This window comes from Lithobates pipiens, unplaced genomic scaffold, assembly GCF_037356315.1.
Source record: "Lithobates pipiens isolate NorthernLeopardFrog02 unplaced genomic scaffold, aLitPip1_a1.2 Scaffold_3, whole genome shotgun sequence".
In the NCBI taxonomy this organism is placed as follows: domain Eukaryota; kingdom Metazoa; phylum Chordata; class Amphibia; order Anura; family Ranidae; genus Lithobates; species Lithobates pipiens.
This window is the reverse complement of record NW_027507790.1, coordinates 87738122-87760140: the sequence shown is the minus strand read 5'-3', so window position 1 is coordinate 87760140 and position 22019 is coordinate 87738122. Positions and strand designations below refer to the sequence as shown.

Below are 22019 nucleotides of genomic sequence, written 5' to 3'. Positions count from 1 at the left end.
TTAGGTCTTCACCATAGTGGAGTTTGGAGTGTGACTGTTTGAGGTTGTGGACAGGTGTCTTTTATACTGATAACAAGTTCAAACAGATGCCATGAATACAGGTAGTGAGTGGAGGACAGAGAAGCCTCTTAAAGAAGAAGATACAGGTCTGTGAGAGCCAGAAATCTTGCTTGTTTGTAGGTGACCAAATACTTATTTTCCACCATAATTTGCAACTAAATTCTTGCACAAATCAGACAATGTGATTGTCTGGATTTGTTTCCACATTTTGTCTCTCATAGTTGAGGTATACCTATGATGACAATTACAGGCCTCTCTCATCTTTTTTAAGTGGGAGAACATGCACAATTGGTGCCTGACTAAATACTTTTTTGCCCCACTGTCTATATATATATATATATATATATATGTATATATAGAGATATAGATATATATATAGATAGATAGATAGATAGATAGATAGATAGATAGATAGATAGATAGATATATGTGTATATATATATATATATATATATATAGATAGATATATATACACACACACACTATATTGGCAAAAGTACTCCTGCTTTACATGCACATGCACATGAACTTTAATGACATTCCAGTCTTAGTCCGTAGGGTTCAATATTGAGGTAGCCCATCCTTTGCAGCTATAACAGCTTTAACTCTTCTGGGAAGGCTGTCCACAAGGTTTAGGAGTGTGTCCATGAGAATGTTTGACCATTCTTAAAGAAGCGCATTTGTGAGGTCAGGCACTGATGTGGACAAGTAGGCCTGGTTTGTAGTCTTCGCTCTAATTCATCCCAAAGATGCTCTATATCAGGTTGAGGTCAGGACTCTGTACAGGCCAGTCAAGTTCCTCTACCCAAAACTTGCTCATCCATGTCTTTATGGACCTTGTTTGTGTACTGGTGTGCACTCATGTTGGTACAGGAAGGGGCCATCCCCAAACTGTTCCCACACATGCATGCAATTGTCCAAAATGTTTTGGTATGCTGACACCTTAAGAGTTCCTTTCACTGGAACTAAGGGGCCAAGCCCAACGCCTGAAAAAGAACCTCACACCATAATCCCCCTTTCATTAAATGATTTTCCATAAAGACATGAATGAGCACGTTTGGGGTGGAGGAATTTAACCGGCCTGCACAGTCTTGACCTCAGCGCAAAAGAACTCCTTTAGGATGAATTAGAGCAGAGACTGTGATCCAGGTCTTCTTCTCCAACTTCAGTGCCTGATCTCACAAATGCGCTTCTGGAAGAATGGTCAAACATTCCCATAGACACACTCCTAAACCTTGTGGACAGCCTTCCCAGAAGAGTTGAAGCTGTTATAGCTGCAAAGGATGGGCCAACTCAATATTGAACCTTACGAACTAAGACTGGGCTGCCAATAAAGTTCACGTGTGTGTAAAGGCAGGTGACCCTATACCTTTCACAATATAGTGTGTGTGTGTATATATATATATATATATATATATATATATATATATATATATATATGTATGTATATATATATATATGTATATATATATATATATATATATTTTTTTTTTATACGATATATGTATACATTATATCTCTGCCCAACTATTGTTTAAAAATCTTTGCTGGATCAAACTTTTTTGTAATGCTAACATGACCTGTGTGCAAATAGCCATAGACCATAGAAGTGAACCAGCACAAAAAAAAAAAGTCAAGTTGAGAGGTGCGCCTGTTCAACTTATGCAAATGCATCTACGTGGCTTGACATTTACTACGATTTTGGCGGCGCAGTGAACCAAAGCACTTGAACGTGCACAAATGCCACGTGCGCATGCAAAGTGCATAAATTGACCTTGCGCAGTTCCAAGTGTATTTGCTAGCGCAGCAAGCTTGCTCGGAGAAAGTTACTTTTCCGTTCTATTTTGGGCATATTTGTTACTTGGACAGTTATAACTATACTTCCTCACATCACCCACATCACCCTCATAATATTGGCACTTCCACCTTCTTTTAATTCTGAGTCTAATAATGCATGCGACATGGAAAACAGAGGAACGCCGCGCTTGACAAAAGAAATTAAACAAAAAACTAAAAAAAGGAGCAGCAACCCAAATGTTATACTACATTTGGCATAAGAGAAAAAAGGAGTGGGTTGCGCTACAAAAAATAACTGAACTAAAAAAATTAAAAAAATATACCCATGTGAAACAACTCACAAAAAAGTTTGAACTTAGTGGTGATTCCCCAGTCCAGGGTCTACACGGATGAAATGTAAGGGACTTCAGAGCCCGCTCGTCTCTCGATACACTCCCGTTCGTGGATTTACATAAAAGGCAATGAGACTCACAATAGTGTAAAACCCACATATAACTTTAATCGAACGTAAGAGACAAAATGCGCACTTACAGAAATAAAGATTAAAACGATCGTTACAGCAAAACCGAGCCGGCCGGTCTCGGTTAGCGCCCGTTACACCGAAAACATACAACACGAGATGGTGGCGTCAGGACGTCGCTCCTCCTCCCTACGCGTTTCGTCACGATAGGACGTGGTCATTTGTGGTATTTTCTATCTTTATTAGATAGTCCTGTTTTGTCGCATTCTAATCCCTTTCTGGCATGCGACAAATACACCACTAAATGCATGCGACATGTCTATAGCGGCGCACCGATCGCCACCTCCCGTGCGCTGGCATGTCATTAGTAAATGGGGAATTGCGCTTTGTTACAACTGCGCATCAGCGTGCGTCGCAACTCATGGCGCAAACATTTTGTAAATCAGCCCCTATATATTGCTGGATGATTCTGCTGGCAGCCAGGAAGGAGACAGGGCAGGACACACTGCTCAAGCTTGCTCTGCCACCCCATGGCCATATAGGACTTCTTTGCATTTCAGGTCTGCTCTACTTGGACACCATCGCTGTAAGGCCACGGCAGGTATAGGAGGAGGAGTATGGTTGCCGAGCATTGAAGCTGATAATGACATGGGCAGTCTCCCAGAGGTGGGTTTCATGCCTTCCAAATCCCAGAAATAGTACATGGCTGAGGATAGGGGGCACAGGACAATGTTGTCCTTGGCAAGTCTGGGGACTCAGCTTCCTACACCCCAAATAATTTGTGGTGCATGGGCTCCATCATGCTCCAGAGCCTGCAAAAAAGACTGTGGCATCAAGGAGACAGACATTCCCTTCTTAATACATGTTACAAGGGAAAGTTGCAGAGCTCTTCTTGCATATGCAGAGAATGAAAACCCTTGAATATGTGTTAAGGAGGAATCTATGTAACTCATGTACAGCGTTTGGCAGAGATTGACTCAGGTGTCTCTGACCCTCTAGATGGTGAAAGGAGGAGTGGTAGTGGTGACTGCCTGAGCAATCTCGAGCAATGCTTTAAGCCCTCAGCTCCTAGGATTGTCATCTACCACTTATTGGCAGTGGCTGCATCACATATTGGCTGATCGTCTGGGTAGACCCTCTGAAGGATGACCCCTTTAAGGATGGACCACTGTCCACAGCTTACCCATTATGCAAATGTGCAGCCAGTATCCTCTCTGATCATGTATTTAGTACTGCTGAAGGTTTGTGAAAGACATCTGCTGCAGCTACCAAGCCCCTGATGCTCATGCAACTCGTTAATTTTTGGAGGGATCGTGCCACTCTCCAAAAAAATATTTTTCACGCATCCCATGTTTCTCCTTTCACCTCCACAGCCTACAAAACAATTCTCACATGCTGCCACCATTGCCATTTCCGGTGGTCCTTGAGCACACCCAGTCACCGCCAGCACATGTTTCTACCTGCTACTGTTAACATCTTATGCCATTGTTGTAGGTCTGCTACCATTACCTATCTTATTAACCTAAAAATATTGCCACAGCGGCTGCGCTTTGTAAAGGCCATTTCACACCAGATGCAGTTCCGTTTAGTTCCGTGCATTTTTTTCTGCACTAAAAATGCATTCACAGTGTTTTTCATGTATTCCAATGGCTCTAGTTCACACCATGCAGTTAGTTTCCGGTGCAGAAACTGACCGGAAACTGACTGCATGGTGTGAACTAGAGCCATTGGAAAAACACTGTGCATGTATTTTGGGCAGTAAAAAAGCATACGGAACTGAATGGAACTGCGTCTGGTGTGAACTAGCGCTAACAGCAGCTTTAATGTGGCACTCAATTTTTTTTACCAGCTGTTTCATAGTTGCAAATGTTTTGCATTTTGTTTAAAAGAGTCCATCATTTGTTCTGCAGGAAAGGTATTTCTGTTCAGGAATTCTGTTAGGTAAAACTCAGTTTTTTTGCAGCTGTGTGGCAGTTTTAAATACAGAGAATGTTTGTTGAAGAGGGGCACATCCTGCGCTCTGCAGGAAGAATTTTGTCAGGTTACAGTGTTTGGGCACCACCAATACCCACACCCCAATTTTTCCACTGCTAAGTGACAGTAGCACAAAATCTAAAATTTGTGCTCACTGTTGACCCCCTCTTCTCCAAGAATATTTGTGTTGAGTTATGGTCCTTTGCCACAAATAATACCTGAAATCAAATTTTTACAACATTTCTTTTATGGACTTCTTTTATATTGTTCCATTTTTTGGGTTTGGTTAATACTGCATTGGTCATTTACTTTGTTTGTTGAATTACAGTGTATCAAGGACAACACTTTGTTTTCTCTCACTGCTCCTCAGTTGTTTAATATGGAATACATACTCTTAAAGTAGTGTGGCTTAACAATGATTTTTTAAATAAAAATCACTAAGTCTCACTCTTTGCCGCTGAAAATCTGGCCTATATAACTTGCTAGAAACATGTTTATTTTTCTCCTTTTATCACAGGGAGAATAAAATGTATTGTTTGGATTTACAGATGGCTCGTTCCATCTCAAATTGCCTTGGATGAGAACTTCTGCTATGCAGAAAATCTGAATGATTTCTAGATTATGTGTCAGAAAAATACCAGTATGATTTTTGCTGGTTGAGATATAGCCTCTCATTGTATCCTGTACAGGCTTCTTTTTGTGCATCTGTGAAATAGTTATATAGTGTGTCCTAGAAGGTATATGTTTTTTTTTCTGCTGACTAAGATAAGCCAACTCCCTGCCTTCATATTTGCATATTCTTAAAAATGTTTAGCTTCTGTTCTAGGAATAAGAACAATTTCCATTATTGGTGTGCACCGAAATACAGCTTCAGGCTCTCTGCCATCAAATTGGCCTCCCATTAATAAAAATTAGTTTTTTTATCTGAAATCTGTACAATATTTATAGCATATCTGCAAATAATATAGATAAATCCCAAAGGGCTACACCACATCCTCATGTGACCATGACAAAAATATACGAAAAAAGTGGGATTTTTAAGGTGCAAATCACACAAGTGGACCACCCATAAATAAAATCATCACATTTTATTCAGAACAATTTTAAAAATGATATTAAAACATATTACTGTGTTAGGTATGAATTAACAAGTCTCAGACACCATTTCACAACCAGTAAAGTTACATAAATATCTCACATGTCTTCCGCTCATCATATAGAGGAAGGAAGATAGATCATAGACAGAAAATTAGGGTTAGAATGTGAAACCCTCAACATGTTTTGCGATTAGTGTTTTATCAGAATAGGGGTCAATGCTAAATAATCTAGAAACATTGCATTAAATATTTTACAAAATATAGGTCTAAAATGAAAAGGACCTTTTACGGTTTGTCACTATTACAGTTTCATTACCTAGCCGCAGCATATTGTTACTTACAACTGTTATGTATACAGAAGTTATCAGCATGCTAATAACGGAGACCCCATATGTAATAATGTAATAGGTCCTTTTAATTTTAGACCTATATAATCAGGTGTAACCTGATTTCTCTCTCCTTCTCAAAATTGTAGCCTATCCAATAAAAGCTTAAAAGATGACATTCAAAACTGTTCAGTTTTTCAGTCTTCAAAATGAGAAAAGAGCTCTAAATTTTCTGTTTTACCTCTGGAATAGCAAAGTAGCAAAAAGTCTTCAAGAAATCTCCATCCGGTTTTTACTGTTGTTTAGGTCTGAGATAAAAGACATTGTGATTTTTTGTTTTTATTTCAGATCAGGTCTGCTGGTCCTCTCTCTTACATAGAATCTGAGCCAAAAAATAGTACATACATTCCAGCTAATCAATGTATTTTTTCTGGCTCTGAAAAAGTATACTCTAATTTATATTTTAGGAGGATCAAAGCCTCTCCATCTTGCATTGCAGCCTAGATATACATGATGTGCTGCGTGTCCATGCAGTATTTCTGTCTCTTGGCTCTGACATAATAAACCTAAATACAATTATGCCTCATTTCTTCCTCTGACATAGTGACCATAGTGACAAGTACTGTTGAGTTTGTGCAATATTAAGGCTGTTGCCTGTGCTAGAAAGTCATACGGTAATTCTTTTTTTCCTGCAAAAAAATTGATTCCTTTTACATTGCTGCCTTGGACCCAAACAAACTGTTTGCGTACTCTCTGGTTAATGTGTGAAAAATGTAGCTTATGTCTCTGAAACCTGTCATTGTGATTTTTTTTCAACATAGCAATTCTGCAGTGTGGGTTTTTGGTTTGGAGGTGTTTAAATATGCTCTGCGTTAGCACTTTGTTCAACTTTGTACACAATACAGTGTGTTACTGAATAGGAGATCACTAAAAGCTATGTTTTGTGACTTGTTTTGCCCGTTTGCCAATATTAAAGACTTTTCTTTTTAATTTACAATTGTTTTTTGCTGTGTTGCCTCTGCTGCTTCCAGTGAACCTTCAGCTTCTATTGATTTTAGTGGAGTTTGGATTCCAGACTCGAAACCGAGCCTGGTTGCATTTGGCTCATCACTGATCATCTGTTTTCTCTGAGGGACAGGTTGACAAATTCAGTATGCCACCCACAGACATGAGATATTCAATTGATTTGGCAGAAATGGCTGAATTTGAGTGACTGTTATCCCATGTTAATGGGAACTCTTAGAAAACATTCAATTTTCAAGCACTCGTATCTTGGTTCAAGGTTGCTTTCCAGGGTTTACACCTCTTCTGGTTTGCCATTTTCATTAAGCAAAATTAAGTACCAGGAAAACCGCCCTGAAAAAGATATGCAGACTTCTATGGCTAATCACATTCTGCAAATAATTGTTTCCTTTCTTTCTTGCTGATCCTCCACCTGTCATTAGAAAAAACATGAAGGCTGCCATGGCTGATCCCACCTTTTGATGATGCTAGTTATCTGGCTGTCATGTTGATTCCCTGGCTTTAATATTTTAAGTTGTTGACCTCCAGTAAGCATACAGATTTTTGACTTCACACTGATTTTGCTGATTTGGACACTTGTGTTGGACTGGTGATTGAAATGATTGAAGCCCAAGGATTAACATAACAGCAAGACAGCTAGTATTTTCAAGTGGATGTTAGCAAAAAAATTGCTGTTTCTGTCATATAAGGTTTACTTTATTATTTTGTGATTCGTCAGTTCTTATTAGGTGTGCAGAAAATTAGTTCTGATTTCACTTGTTTGCATATACAGTGTATTTCAGGTCAGTGACTCAAAATGTTATTAAGCCACAGCCAGCCTGGTAACTAGAATTGTCATAAGAAGATCCAGTTTGGCAGCTCCCATATTTTTTCCATGACAGGCTCCTTTAACCACTTGCCGACCGCCTCACGCCGATGTACGTCATCAGAATGGCACGGGCAGGCATAAGCACATATATGTACGTCCTTTGCCTCCCGCGGGTCGGGGGCCCGATCGGGCCCCCGCCCGGTGCCTGCGGCGGTCGGTTTTCGTTCGGGAGCGATCCCGGACGAGGGGACGGCCATTCATTCATGGCCACCCCCTCGCGATCGCTCCCGACGAATGGAAATCCCCGGTGACATCACTTCCTCTCCTGTAATGTAAACACAGGAGAGGAAGTGATGTATTCTCTCCTCCGTGTCGGTATTTTTCGTTCCGACACGGAGGAGAGCGGATCAGTGAGTTGCACCAACACATCCCACACACAGTAGAACATGCCAGGCACACTCACACCCCCCCTTTACCCCCCGATCACCCCCCCAATTACCCCTGCCCCCCAGTCACAGTGACACCAATGTCATTTTTTTTTTTTTTTTTTTTTTTTTTGCATTGGTGTCATTTGTGACTGTAATAACTGTTAGGGCAGTTAGGGTTAGCCCCCTTTAGTTCTAATGTACCCCCCTAACCCCCCCAATAAAGGTTTAACCCCGTGATCACCCCCCGTCGCCAGTGTCACTAAGGCTGGGTTCACATTGCAGCGGTTTATGAGAACGAATGTGATTCGCACCGCACTGCAGTGCAAATCACATCCGATCTCTGTGCGATTCGAGTTCAGCCATTCGCCGCACCCGCCGCACCCGCCACACCCGCCGCACCCGCCGCAAATTCGCACGGGACCCTTTTTTTGGCCCGCAGCAGAATCGGATCGCATGGGTGTTCACACCATGCGATCCGAGTTTGCAGATCGCACTGCGATATGCGAACTGATCTGGGGGTGTCAGTAACATTTCACTGACACTCCCAGCAGTTCGCATAGGGCAGTGTGAACTGCCGCCGGGAGGCATGCGATGCGGGAACCCGCCGCGGATTCGCGGCGTTTCCGCATCGCTCCAGTGTGAACCCAGCCTAATAAGCGATCATTTTTCTGATCGCCGTATTAGTGTCACAGGTGACGCTAGTTAGGCAGGTAGGTATTTAGGTTCGCCGCAGCTTTTTATAGCGCTAGGGACCCCCATATACTACCGCATAAAGCCCCCTGATTGCCCCCTAGTTAACCCTTTCACCAGTGATCACCATATAACTGTTACAGGTGACGCTGGTTGGTTAGTTATTTTTTTATAGTTTCAGGGCACCCGCCATTTATTACCTAATAAAGGTTTAACCCCCTGATCACCCGGCAGGTGTCATTTGTGACTAATAACTGTTAGGGCAGTTAGGGTTAGCCCCCTTTAGTTCTAAGGTACCCCCCTAACCCCCCCAATAAAGGTTTAACCCCGTGATCACCCCCCGTCGCCAGTGTCACTAAGGCTGGGTTCACATTGCAGCGGTTTATGAGAACGGATGTGATTCGCACCGCACTGCAGTGCAAATCACATCCGATCTCTGTGCGATTCGAGTTCAGCTATACAGATAGTATGGCTGAATTCGTGTCGCACCCGCCGCAAACTCGCACGGGACCCTTTTTTTGGTCCGCAGCAGAATCGGATCGCATGGGTGTTCACACCATGCGATCCAAGTTTGCAGATCGCACTGCGATATGCGAACTGATCTGGGGGTGTCATTAACATTTCACTGACACTCCCAGCAGTTCGCATAGGGCAGTGTGAACTGCCGCCGGGAGGCATGCGATGCGGGAACCCGCCGCGCATTCGTGGCGTTCCCGCATCGCTCCAGTGTGAACCCAGCCTAATAAGCGATCGTTTTTCTGATCGCTGTATTAGTGTCACAGGTGACGCTAGTTAGGCAGGTAGGTATTTAGGTTCGCCGCAGCTTTTTATAGCGCCAGGGACCCCCATATACTACCGCATAAAGCCCCCTGATTGCCCCCTAGTTAACCCTTTCACCAGTGATCACCATATAACTGTTACAGGTGACGCTGGTTGGTTAGTTATTTTTTTATAGTTTCAGGGCACCCGCCATTTATTACCTAGTCTCACTAGTGTACCCCTAAATTTAGGGGTGTCTACTTTCTAAAATGGGGTCATTTGGGGGGGGGGGGGGTTTGTGCCATCTTGGCATTTTATGGCCTTCAAAACTGTAACGCCCTTAGAAAGCCTGAAGGCGGTGCTTGGTTTTTGGGGCCCCGTACGCGGCTAGGCTCCCAAAAAGTCCCACATATGTGGTATCCCCGTACTCAGGAGAAGCAGCAGAATTTATTTTGGGGTGTCATTTCACATATGCCCATGGCATGCGTGAGCAATATATCATTTAGTGACAACTTTGTGAAAAAAAAAAAAAGTTTGTAATTTTCCCGCAACTTGTGGCAAAATATAAAATATTCCATGGACTCAACATGCCTCTCAGCAAATAGCTTGGGGTGTCTACTTTCTAAAATGGGGTCATTTGTGGGGGTTTTGTGCCATCTTGGCATTTTATGGCCTTCAAAACTGTAATAGGTAGTGAGAAGTGAACTCAAAAAATTACGCCCTTAGAAAGCCTGAAGGCGGTGCTTGGTTTTCGGGGCCCCGTACGCGGCTAGGCTCCCAAAAAGTCCCACATATGTGGTATCCCCGTACTCAGGAGAAGCAGCAGAATTTATTTTGGGGTGTCATTTCACATATGCCCATGGCATGCATGAGCAATATATCATTTAGTGACAACTTTGTGAAAAAAAAAAAAAAAAAAAAAAAGTTTGTAATTTTCCCGCAACTTGTGGCAAAATATAAAATATTCCATGGACTCAACATGCCTCTCAGCAAATAGCTTGGGGTGTCTACTTTCTAAAATGGGGTCATTTGTGGGGGTTTTGTGCCATCTTGGCATTTTATGGCCTTCAAAACTGTAATAGGTAGTGAGGCGTGAAATCAAAAATTGACGCCCTTAGAAAGCCTGAAGGCGGTGCTTGGTTTTCGGGGCCCTGTACGCGGCTAGGCTCCCAAAAAGTCCCACATATGTGGTATCCCCGTACTCAGGAGAAGCAGCAGAATTTATTTTGGGGTGTCATTTCACATACGCCCATAGCATGTGTGAGCAATATATCATTTAGTGACAACTTTGTGTAAAAAAAAAAAAAAAATTTTTTTTTTGTCATTATTCAATCGCTTGAGGCAAAAAAATAAAATATTCAATGGGCTCAACATGCCTCTTATCAATTTCCTTAGGGGGTCTACTTTCCAAAATGGGGTCATTTGGGGGGGTTTTGTACTGCCCTGTCATTTTAGCACCTCAAGAAATGAGATAGGCAGTCGTAAACTAAAAGCTGCGTAAATTCCAGAAAACGTACCTTAGTTTGTAGATGTGACAACTTTTGCGCAAACCAATAAATATACAATTATTGACTTTTTTTTTACCAAAGACATGTGGCTGAATACATTTTGTCCTAAATGTATGACTAAAATTGAGTTTATTGGATTTTTCTAATAACAAAAAGTAGAAAATATCATTTTTTTTCAAAATTTGCGGTCTTTTTACGTTTATATCGCAAAAAATAAAAATCGCAGAGGCAATCAAATACCATCAAAAGAAAGCTCTATTTGTGGGAAGAAAAGGACGCAAATTTTGTTTGGGTACAACATTGCATGACCGCGCAATTACCAGTTAAAGCAGCGCAGTGCCAAAGTGTAAAAAGACCTCTGGTCATTTACCAGCAAAATGGTCCGGTCTGAAAGTGGTTAAAGTGGCAAATTGTTTTTTATTTAATAAAAAAAAAGATTATACTTATCTACTCTGTACAACAATATTGCACAGCAAGGTCGCTTTCCTCCTCTCCTGGCAGTCCACACCAACTTTGCCAGCTCCCCCTCCTTTGGGTGCCTCCTTTAGCAAGCCGGGTGCTAAGGAGGCATCCATACGAGTGTGGTCCTGAGTCAGGCTGTGGGTGTCCACAGACACGCCCCCCACTCCCACATCAGCAATTTGACTGGCAGCAGCATCAGCCTGTGGCTCTGCAGCCCTCAGTTTCTCTTGTGAAAGTGGGAATTGAGGGGAGCGGTGCTTGAGCCAGAGACAGCACTGGATCAGAAACATGAAGCCAGGTAAGTGTTTAGGGGTATGGGGCGGTAGGACAGGTAGTGGGACATTTTTTACCTTAATTCAGAGAATGCATTAAGAAAAAATATTTTGATTTTAGAGCCACTTTAAAGTACACTTGACATGAGAGAAATAAATGGGCTAATAATATTGGTCTCTCAAATTGAGGAGTGTTTATTAAAGCCAGAGAAAGCTTCTGCTTGAGAAACTGGAATAAATATACTTTTTTTATGTATTAAAGAGTCACATTGACTTGTTTGCTTATACAAAAGGCAGATCTATGGGTTGCCTGATTAAAAAAGATTGGTTATTTGATTTTAGTAGATTGATTTGTTCAATAGATTGATTGAGCCAATCTATTGAATGAATCAATCGGTTTTATTTTAAATATTGATTTGCTTGATAGATTGGCCAATTGATTCTTCAAACACATTTGGATGATCAATGCATATGGTAGGCCTCTCATTTATAATGTTACTCCTAAAAGCTTGATTTTATCCATCTTTTCTAGCCAGTCCTGCTCTAATGATGATTATGGGTGAGGATGTTTTTTCCTTTCTTTAAATACAAAGATGACTTTATTTAAAACACAAGCAGCATTGTGCTACCTATAGACACTTAAAGAGATGAAACTGCTATATCCTTTTATTAATCTGATTGGATGCCATTGATTATTCGCATTACTGTTATTTGCACCCTGTTCCTTGTTGATTAAAAAAGAATATGCAGAATGGCATGTCCATGCAAGGCACAGGGCAGTTCTTAATAAAACATAGTATTTAAAAAAGATTATTTCAAATGTAGAATTGCATAATGTGTAAATGATATGGTAATGGTAATTTGGACTGAGGCATGCTATACAAACCAGTTACATGAAACTGTTCTCATATGTTTTTTTACTTAATTGGTTTCCAAGTCTACGTGACCAAAACCTCCCTCTATACAAGGGATACAAACAAAGTCACCTGAAGTATATAGATAAAATCATTTTCAAATGAAAGCATGAGAAATGTCAAGGTGTTACACTTTTCTGTGTTCTACTTTGTTTAGGGCAGATGAAGTGGGCATGATCATGACCAACCTTGAAAAAGCCCATCGGGTAAGTAGACGTTCTGTGTTTTGTATAGATCCTACTGCTTGAGCTATAGCTTTGCAATTTAGTCAAACATATCTCCAGTAAGCCTTATGACTAATAGACCTGTGTAGTTTGTGCGACTCAGGGAGGGCGTTTGCAATGCTGATGAATTGTATTTACCTAAAAGAACGAAAAAAATATAAAAATAAAAAATGTATTTGTACTACTAAACTCAAGTAATAATGTATAATTAAATAACTTTAGATTCCTTTACAACATAATACAATTATTTCTGTTGTGTTCCATATTTCTAAATAATAAAAAATACATCATATTGCAGAATATTGAGCATATTTGATTTAAAATGCATGTTGTATAGTGAATCTTTGTGAATAGATGCTGCATACCTCAGACAGATACTGCTCTGTTCTTTGTAGAGGCATAGAGACACAGTACTGCAATGTCAGTTCTTTATTTGATATAAGTTTATGCATGCCAAGTTTCTTGTACATCCTCAAGTCATTGAAACACAGAGTCCAAACCACATCCTTGTTTAAGAACATAAACTCAAATAACGTTTTCAAAGATGAAAGGGTCACTGTAATTGTATAAGGTTAGGGAACATCAAATATCAACTCAAAAGGAGGAATATTCATTCATAACTTCTTTTTGTTATAAAACTAATAGGGATCTTAAACAAATTAACATCGTAATAATAAAATCCCTTAATTTTTAAGCAAGAAAGTGCTCAAGGTGCACAGCTTGTTACCTGGAAAGTCCACCTCTTGCCAGATTATTTTTTTTGTTAATAGAGTGTGGAATAGTTTAAATTCTGCTGTTTCTAATGGAGAAATGTCCAATCAATTCCCAATTTCAAATCAATCAACGCTAACTCTCTATGATTAAGACAGAAAGTGAAAAGAAATCTCCCTACTTGGGGACACAGACAGCATTAACAACTAGAGAAAGGTACAGCACCTCTCCCCGTTCTATCCAAAGAGTTGGAAATTAAGCTATACCTCCAATTTCAAAGTGTGTATTAAGTCATTTTTTTTTCAATAGTGTCAGGAATGATTGGCACTGTTGTCATGTTTTATCTAGTAATCATTGTTACCACCGGAACTAAAAGTTAGGGTGAATCCAAATTTTGAGTTGTTACTGGAATAGAAATAAAGAGGAAGTCTTTGAATTAGACACCAAAGATACCTTGTCAGCAAGTATTGCGCAGGCTTAATGGCAGTGTTTTTCCTTTCCTTTCCTTATTTTTTGTATTTACATGCAATGTGCTTTTGTTAGAAAATCTGACCAGTCGGCTTCCCAGCACTGCCCTGTCTCTCCTTGCATGACATAACCCTCTCCTCTTCTGGGGTGTCTAAGAGCCCTTTCACGCTGCCAGCGCCCGGGCGTCCGTCGTTTTTGCAGTGTTTTTTGGGCGCTAGAGGGGTGCTTTTAACCCCCACTAGCAGCTGAAATAAAGGGTTAAAATTGCCGCAGCCAAGGCGCTTTGCAGGCGCTTCGCAAGCGCTGCCCATTGATTTCAATAGGTAGAGGCGCTTTAGGAGCGGTGTTTAACATCGGGGGTGCTGACATCACATCTAAATAACAGCGCCCAATAACAGTCTCAGAGCTTTGGGTGTCTACACAAGGGGGCTTTTATAGGTAAAAAAAATGCATAAAATATGTTAAATGCACATATGTCTCTAAAGCCCCGTACACACGAGAGGACTTATGTCCGACAGACTTCCGAAGGAGTTCCGTCGGAGTTCTGCTGGAATTCCGACGGAGTTCTGACAGACTTTTCGGCTGAGCGGACTTGGCCACACACGATCACACTAAACTCCGACGGATTCGAACGTGATGACGTACGACTCGGCTCGAATAAGGAAGTTCATAGCCAGTAGCCAATAGCTGCCCTAGCGTCGGTTTTAGTCCGTCGGAGTAGCATATACACGAGCGGATTTTTCGAAGGGGACCGGGTCCGGCGGAGTTCCTTCGGAAAAATTTGAAGCATGTTCCATATTCTAAAGTCCTTCGGACTTTGGCGAGTCAAAAGTCCGTTGCAGCCCACACACGATCGGATAGTCTGACGGACTCAGTCCTTCGGACTTTGGATGTTGAAAAGTCCGCTCGTGTGTACGCGGCATAACACTCCTGTCTAAGCAAAGATTTCTCTCAGTTTGGAGAGATTTCATCTAGCTTCCTGTGGTGTCTATAGAGCAGGAAGTGATGGGAAATCTCCCCAATGGGACAAAATCATCAAAATAAAATAGAAGTTTGTATCCCTTCTTTTCACTATTCAAAAGTAGTTTTGCCTTTAAAGTTTTTTTTTTTATTGATAGTCTGGTAAAGGGTTTTAGCCTTCAATAGGTTTGCTTATACCCTATTGAGAGGATTTATTCAGTTTAGATAAAGAAAAGGGAAAAAAAAGTATTTCTTAGTAGTGTGGGAAGGGGTTTGAACCTAATTTGAATTTCCTTGTTGCCTGTATTCCCATTTGGGAGATTCTCCTCACTTACTGTTCCTAGTGAGAAGTGAGGAGACCATCAGTGGAAACCTGACAGAAGTTCAAACCACTCTTCACGATATCTAAAACTTAAAATATTTTTTTTTTACTGCAGTAACAATTTAAATTATGATTATTTAAAGACAATATTTTGGTGGTAAGGGGAATAGTATGTTTTTTTTTTACTTATATCCAGCCATACATATTTATGCGCAATGTATGCAAGCATTTGCAGAGATTTTCCAGCACATGTTCTCTATATCTACAACATTTGAGTTGTGCTGCATGGTAGTGTGGGAATTCAGGTGACATATTGAGATAGAAAATTATGAATGCGTTTCCTACATTATCTTTCATTACGGCTTATTTATGACAGTCCATCTAATATTTGCAGCTCTGCCTCTCTCCATCACAGTTTTTTTTAATACTGAAAGTCTGTAAAAATGTATATAAAAAAATATATGCATTCTTTGAACAAGCCACAATAATTCACTTTCTTGTGTTTACACAATTGTAATTTAATAATTTACGTGTATTCTAAATGTGAATGTTAAATACTTATTTATTCAAAAACTGCAAGGAACATAACAAGGTGATGAGAATCAATTTTGATTAGATGAGGAGGTTCTATTTATCCGAAATATAGTCAGTCCTACAAACCAGGAACACTTCCAGTAACAAAAATTTTCAGGGAAAATCTGAAATCAGGGGCATTTGGCTATAATGAAAACATTTTAGACCATTTTCAATGCTTTTCTACTCTGGTCTACACCTGTGTCATTTTTCTTCCACTTAAAAAACATATCTGTAGAGAGACAGACCTGCAGGTAGCCATATAAAGAAGCATTTACCTCCTTGAACTAATGGTAAGCAGGCATTTTCTACTTTTGAAGATAAGGTCAAACCATATTACTCATCCCACATTTATTATTTTCTAAATCCAGTAATGTATAGCTTGTATAACGATGCCTCTTTTCTTCTGCAGAGAGCAGAAGCTGCGCAGAGAGAGGTTGAGAGTCTCAGGGAGCAATTATCATCTGTAAATAATTCCATTAGACTGACCTGCTGTTCTCCACCAGGATCCACCACACTGAATTCTGCTGTAAGTCTGTGTTCCAGTTTCCTGGAAAACTAGAGTGAAGAAGAAAAAAAATACATCATTGACTAAATAATATGCAGTAGGAGACTGAATGACAGCAGAAAGACCAAGTGGTCTGTTGAGTCTGTCCTTTTTTCAACATCCTTCTCTCCCGATTGACCTGTGTTTACCCTCAAACAGGTTTAGATTCACTTACTATCGACTGACTCACCACTTCTGCTGAAAATCTGTTCCAGACATCCACTACTCTTATGGAATGGACAAAAATATATATTTTTTATTTATGAAGTAACATTTATAAAAATCGTCGACCATAGCACGAAATGAGCACATAAAGATGACAGTACAGTGTCTTAGCACTTCGACACTGGTTTCCTTGGTTCAGATCCCAGCCAGGGCTCTATATACATGCAGTAACCTGATTTAATCTCCTGATTTAATTGGGGAAATTGGGACTTTAAATGAAATCATGGCCGGGTAGGGTCATATGTCTCCATCCCTATCGTTACAAGGAAAAAGCAGCAACAATGGTGGGACTTTAAATGAAGCTCATGATAGCAAATGAATAGAAGGTGGACGATAAAATATTTAATAATCCATAAATACATGTTTACATACATTAAAATTCATATACATAGAAATACACACTTTCATAGTGTAAATTTCTGAAAAAGTAATATCTGGTAATAACATATCTGTGGAAATGCTGTTGGAAAATGCAGCTAATACTCCACACTTTTCTTTTGTTTTTTGCTGTCTGGATTGGCAACTGTTTCTGTTCTCAGAAAATGTCATTACTCTTCATTTCCAGAGTAATAAAAGTAGGCTAGTTCCGGCATTTAGAGCCTTTTTACTTCTTCAGGGAAGTTAACTTGATTATTAATGTATCTAATGGTATTGGACGTTTCTGTTAATTGTCTTTATTATTCAAAACCATGGTAACAAGCTTTTTAACGTTTTTTCTTTTTCCATAGGAAAAAACAAGCTTCTCTCTGTGTTCTGGGTCTCATCTAGAAGCAGCTTTAGCTGTTAAGGACAGGGAAATTTTAAGACTCCTAAAAGACATTCAACACCTGCAGAACTCAATACAAGAACTGGAAGAGTCCTCGTCAAATCAGATAGCAGAGCTCGAGCAGCAGCTTGTTATCAAGACAGAGGCCATTGCGGTATAGTCTTTAAAATAACATTGTATATCTAGAGGTTCAAAAGACCGTAGCATCCAAAATTACATTAGCCCTCATGCATGTAGGTGTTGGGTCTTGCAAGGTAGACTTTCAGCTCAGAGCAGCTCTAGCCCTGCAGAAATGTGCCAAGGGGCATAAAACATATTTATTTATTTATTATTGGTACTTATATAACACCAACCATTTATGCTGTGCTTTACATATACATTGTACTCTCACTGCACTCAAGGAACCTACAATCTTAGGTCCGTAACTCACAGTCATACATACAGTACACATACTGGGGACTATTTATATAGGAGACAATTAACCTGCCAACATGTCTTTGGAGTGTGGGAGGAAACCAGAATACCCAGAGCAAACGCCCGCAGGTACAAGGAGAACATGCAAACTCCAGGCAGGTTGTGCGATGGTTGGGATGTAAACCAACAACCCTAAACAGTTCATGTGCATGTTGATGGTGAAAAAAGCAGAGTGACAGAGAGATGCGCTCATCACTGTGCTGCTTTACCTTTTTCTATCCAGCCACAGGCTGGGGCGTGTCCAGGAGGACCTGGGCTCAAATGAATTTGATTGGATAATGTTGTCCGAAAAAGAGTACTGAATGAGGTAGAAGTTTATGAGCTAGAAACAGCCTAGGATGAGGTGGAATCATGCAGAAAATGCTGGTATTTTAAAGGGCTATTTATTTTTAGCTTTTTCTTTTTTTTTTTTTTTTTTTTTTTTTTTAGCTGGAGTTCTGCTTTGAAGAACTCCAGATATGGCATTTTATACATAGATACATTGGTCCTGCTTGGACCAATGTAACTATGCATATAAGATATATTTGGGATCCCACTAGAAGCTGGAAATCATCTTAGTTGACACCACTTCTCCAGTGATCTTCACTAGCTTCTGAGTCCTGTCCTGAGCAGTTGTCCTGCTGCATTGTGAACAGAGGAAGTCATTAGCATGGGCACCATTCCGTGGGGCAGACAGTGTGACTGCCCCACTTCTTCACTTCTTTCATCGATAAAGTCAAAACCATCAGGGAAACAATTTGTCAGAAGAAAACATCCAACCTCAGCCAGCAAATACATAAAGAGGATGTCCGCACCAACATACCGCAACTGCCAAAATTTTCACTATCCCCAATTACCGTAGACACCGCAAAAAACATCATTAATAAACTGCGTGACAGTACCTCACCTATTGACATCATCCCCACAAAACTACTGAAAGAATGCTCCCACATCGTGGCTCCAACCATAACCCACCTCATAAACCGATCATTCCACGAAGGGATTGTTCCCAGCATCCTCAAACAAGGCATCGTCAAACCTCTACTCAAGAAACCAAACCTGGACCCTCAGGATCCAAACAACCGTAGGCCGATTACAAGCCTCAACACCATTTCTAAGATCATGGAGAAAGCTGTAGTACATCAGCTACAACTTCACCTGGATACTCACAAACTCCTGGACCCGCTGCAATCAGGCTTCCGCCCGGGTCATGGAACAGAAACAGCTCTCCTCAAGATTTGGGATGACGCCCTCAAAGCAGCAGATGACGGAGAGCCGTGTCTCCTCGTACTGCTAGACCTAAGTGCAGCGTTTGATACAGTAGATCACAATACTCTACTCGTCCGCCTCACAGAAGTAGCCGGAGTCCAAGACATAGATCTCCATTGGTTCGCGTCCTTCCTAGGAAATCGGTCACAGACAGTGAAACTAGGAAAATTCCTCTCCGAAACTCGGGCAGTCACCTGCGGAGTCCCTCAAGGCTCTCCGTTGTCACCCGTTCTCTTCAACATTTACATTCGCCCACTCCTTCAAATCATCAGATGCTCAGATCTCTGCTTCCACTCTTACGCTGACGACACGCAACTTTATTTCCGGATCAATGGAAAAAAAGATCACCAACAACAACTTGAAAACTGCCTCAAATCAATAGAGGACTGGATGACCACCAACTCCCTCCAGCTGAACCAATCAAAGACAGAGCTTCTTATCTTACACCCAAATCATAAGCCCGCAACCAAAACCTCCTGGTCTCCACCAACCGTCTTTGGGCAGACTATCTCCCCAAAGACCAAAGCGAAGAGTCTCGGGGTTATTTTAGACGCACAAATGTCAATGGATGCGCAAATAGGATCTGTAGTCAGTTGATCTCACCATCTGCTGCGCATGCTTCGCAGACTCATCCCTTTTATCCCAAAGAATGACAAAGCAGTGGTAGTTGGAACAATCATTAATTCACGACTGGACTACGCAAACTCGCTTTACATAGGATTACCACAATATCAACTTGCGTGATTACAACTGATCCAAAACACGGCGGCAAGGCTGATAACAGGAAAAAACCCTGGGAATCCATTTCTCCTTCACTGAGGAGCTTACATTGGCTAACCGTAAAAAATCGGATCACGTTCAAGACCCTTTGCCTCACCCACAAATGCGTGCATAGAGAAGCTCCGCAATACCTAATGGAGAAAATAAATCATTACACACCAAACCGCAGTCTTCGATCAGCCAACAAAAACCTCCTCCTCGTGCCCAAAGCCCGGTATAAATCCAAGGGTGATCGGAGATTCGCTGTCCAAGGGCCTCGGCTATGGAATGCTCTACCAATCAACATCCGCCTTGAAGAAAATCACCTTGCTTTTAGGAAAAAACTCAAGACCTTCCTCTTTTAGCAGATGATCAAAGCTCGCCACAGCGCCTAGAGGCGATTCAGTTCGCATTGTGCGCTATATAAGTATTTCATTCATTCATTCATTCATTCACCTTGTCCAGTTAGATAGTGCTTTGCATTTTTTTCATTCTCTGCATAACGCCTGGGCTGAGTGGTCAACTTCCTGTGTTCAGAATGCAGCAGAGCAGCCACTTTAAACTGGACCGAGGAAGCTAGTGGAGATCACTGGATTAACCGCTTCCTGACCACCCATCGCAGTTATGCCGCGGTAAGGTGGCTGGATAGCACGACTCACCCTAGGTGTACGTTGGTCCATGCATGTTATATAGCATGCGTGCCGTGAGAGCGTGCCTGTGGGTTCGGGACTCAATGTCCACCGGTGACCTGTAATCGCGGTATACAGAGGCAGAACAGGGATCTGCCTATCTAAACAAGGTGGATCCCCATTCTGATGGGACGTGATGGAAATCTGCTGTTCCCAATCATCAGGAACAATGATCACTGTGGTGTTCCATGCAGCCCATCCCCCCTACAGTTGAAACATACCCAGGGAACACAGTTAGCCCCTTAATCGCCCCCCTAGTGTTAACCCCTTCCCTGCCAGTGTCATTTATACATTGATCAGTGCATTTTTATAGCACTAATCAATGCAATGTCTCTGGTCCCCAAAAAGTGTCATTTGGGGTCAGATTGGTCTGCCGCAATGTTGCAGTCCCGCTAAAAATTGCATATTGCTGCCATTATCAGTAAAAACAATAAAAAATAAATAAAAGTCCCTAAATCTATCCCATAGTTTGTAGATGTGATAACTTTTGCGCAATCCAATAAATATACACCTATTGTGATTTTTTTTTTTACCAAAAATATATAGAAGAATATATATCACCTAAACAGATGAATACATTTATATATATATATATATATATTTATATATATATATTTTTTTTTTTTTTTTTTTTTTTTTTTTTGGGGATATGTATTATAGCAGAAAGTAAAAAAAATAATGTTTTTTTTTTTCAAAATTGTCGGTCTTTTTTTGTTTATAGCACAAAAAATACAAACCACAGAGGTGATCAAATACCACCAAAAGAAAGCTCTATTTGTAGGGAAAAAAAAAGGAGGTAAATTTTGTTTTGATACAGCATCGCACGACCATGCAATTGTCAGTTAAATCGATGCAGTGCCTTATCGCAAAAAATGGCCTAGTCAGGTAGTGAGTAAATCCTTTCCGGGGCTGAAGTGGTTAGTGGTGTCTACTATAGTGATTTATAGCTTCTAGAGGTGTCCCACGGGTATGGTATATACATAGTTACATTGGTCCAAGTTAGACCAATAAAATTATGTATAAAAAGCCATACCTGGAATTCTTAAAAAAAAAAAAAATCCACCATTTCCATTTATCTGCTGCATTAAGGCAGCCCATTCAATTTGAATGTGACAACAGCACACCTTAAACTACAAAACCTACAGCATTATTAGCAATGCAGTACTACACAATGCATGTTATATGCATTGTGGTGCTCTGTATTGCACTTGCATTGGTCGTGTATATGCACAATTTACCATGTGTTACCACAAAGCATAGGTCTGAAGGGGGCCTCACAGTTAAGGATGAGCTCCAGCGTGTTCGCACAGCCCACGTGCAGAGCCCGTCAGGAAGTCGGCACTGCGCTGCTCTTATCACAAGCAGTGACAATGTCCCGATGCGCGGCTGCAGAGATTGGGAAATGTCTCATTGCCCGTGATTAGCACAGGCTCTGCACGTGGAGTGTGTGAACACGCCGGAGCTCATCCTTACTC

At 40.9% G+C, this 22019-nt stretch overlaps 1 protein-coding gene across 1 annotated transcript in view; it reads left to right on the top strand.

The window, feature by feature from the left end:
- The window catches only part of CUX2 (cut like homeobox 2), a 598839-nt gene that overhangs the window by 530185 nt on the left and 46635 nt on the right, over window positions 1–22019 (top strand). The window contains exons 9-11 of the mRNA XM_077462022.1: window positions 12736–12784; window positions 16249–16365; window positions 17337–17528. Of these exons, the coding sequence (XP_077318148.1) occupies window positions 12736–12784; window positions 16249–16365; window positions 17337–17528 (358 nt within the window). The remainder of the gene's footprint in view (window positions 1–12735; window positions 12785–16248; window positions 16366–17336; window positions 17529–22019) is intronic.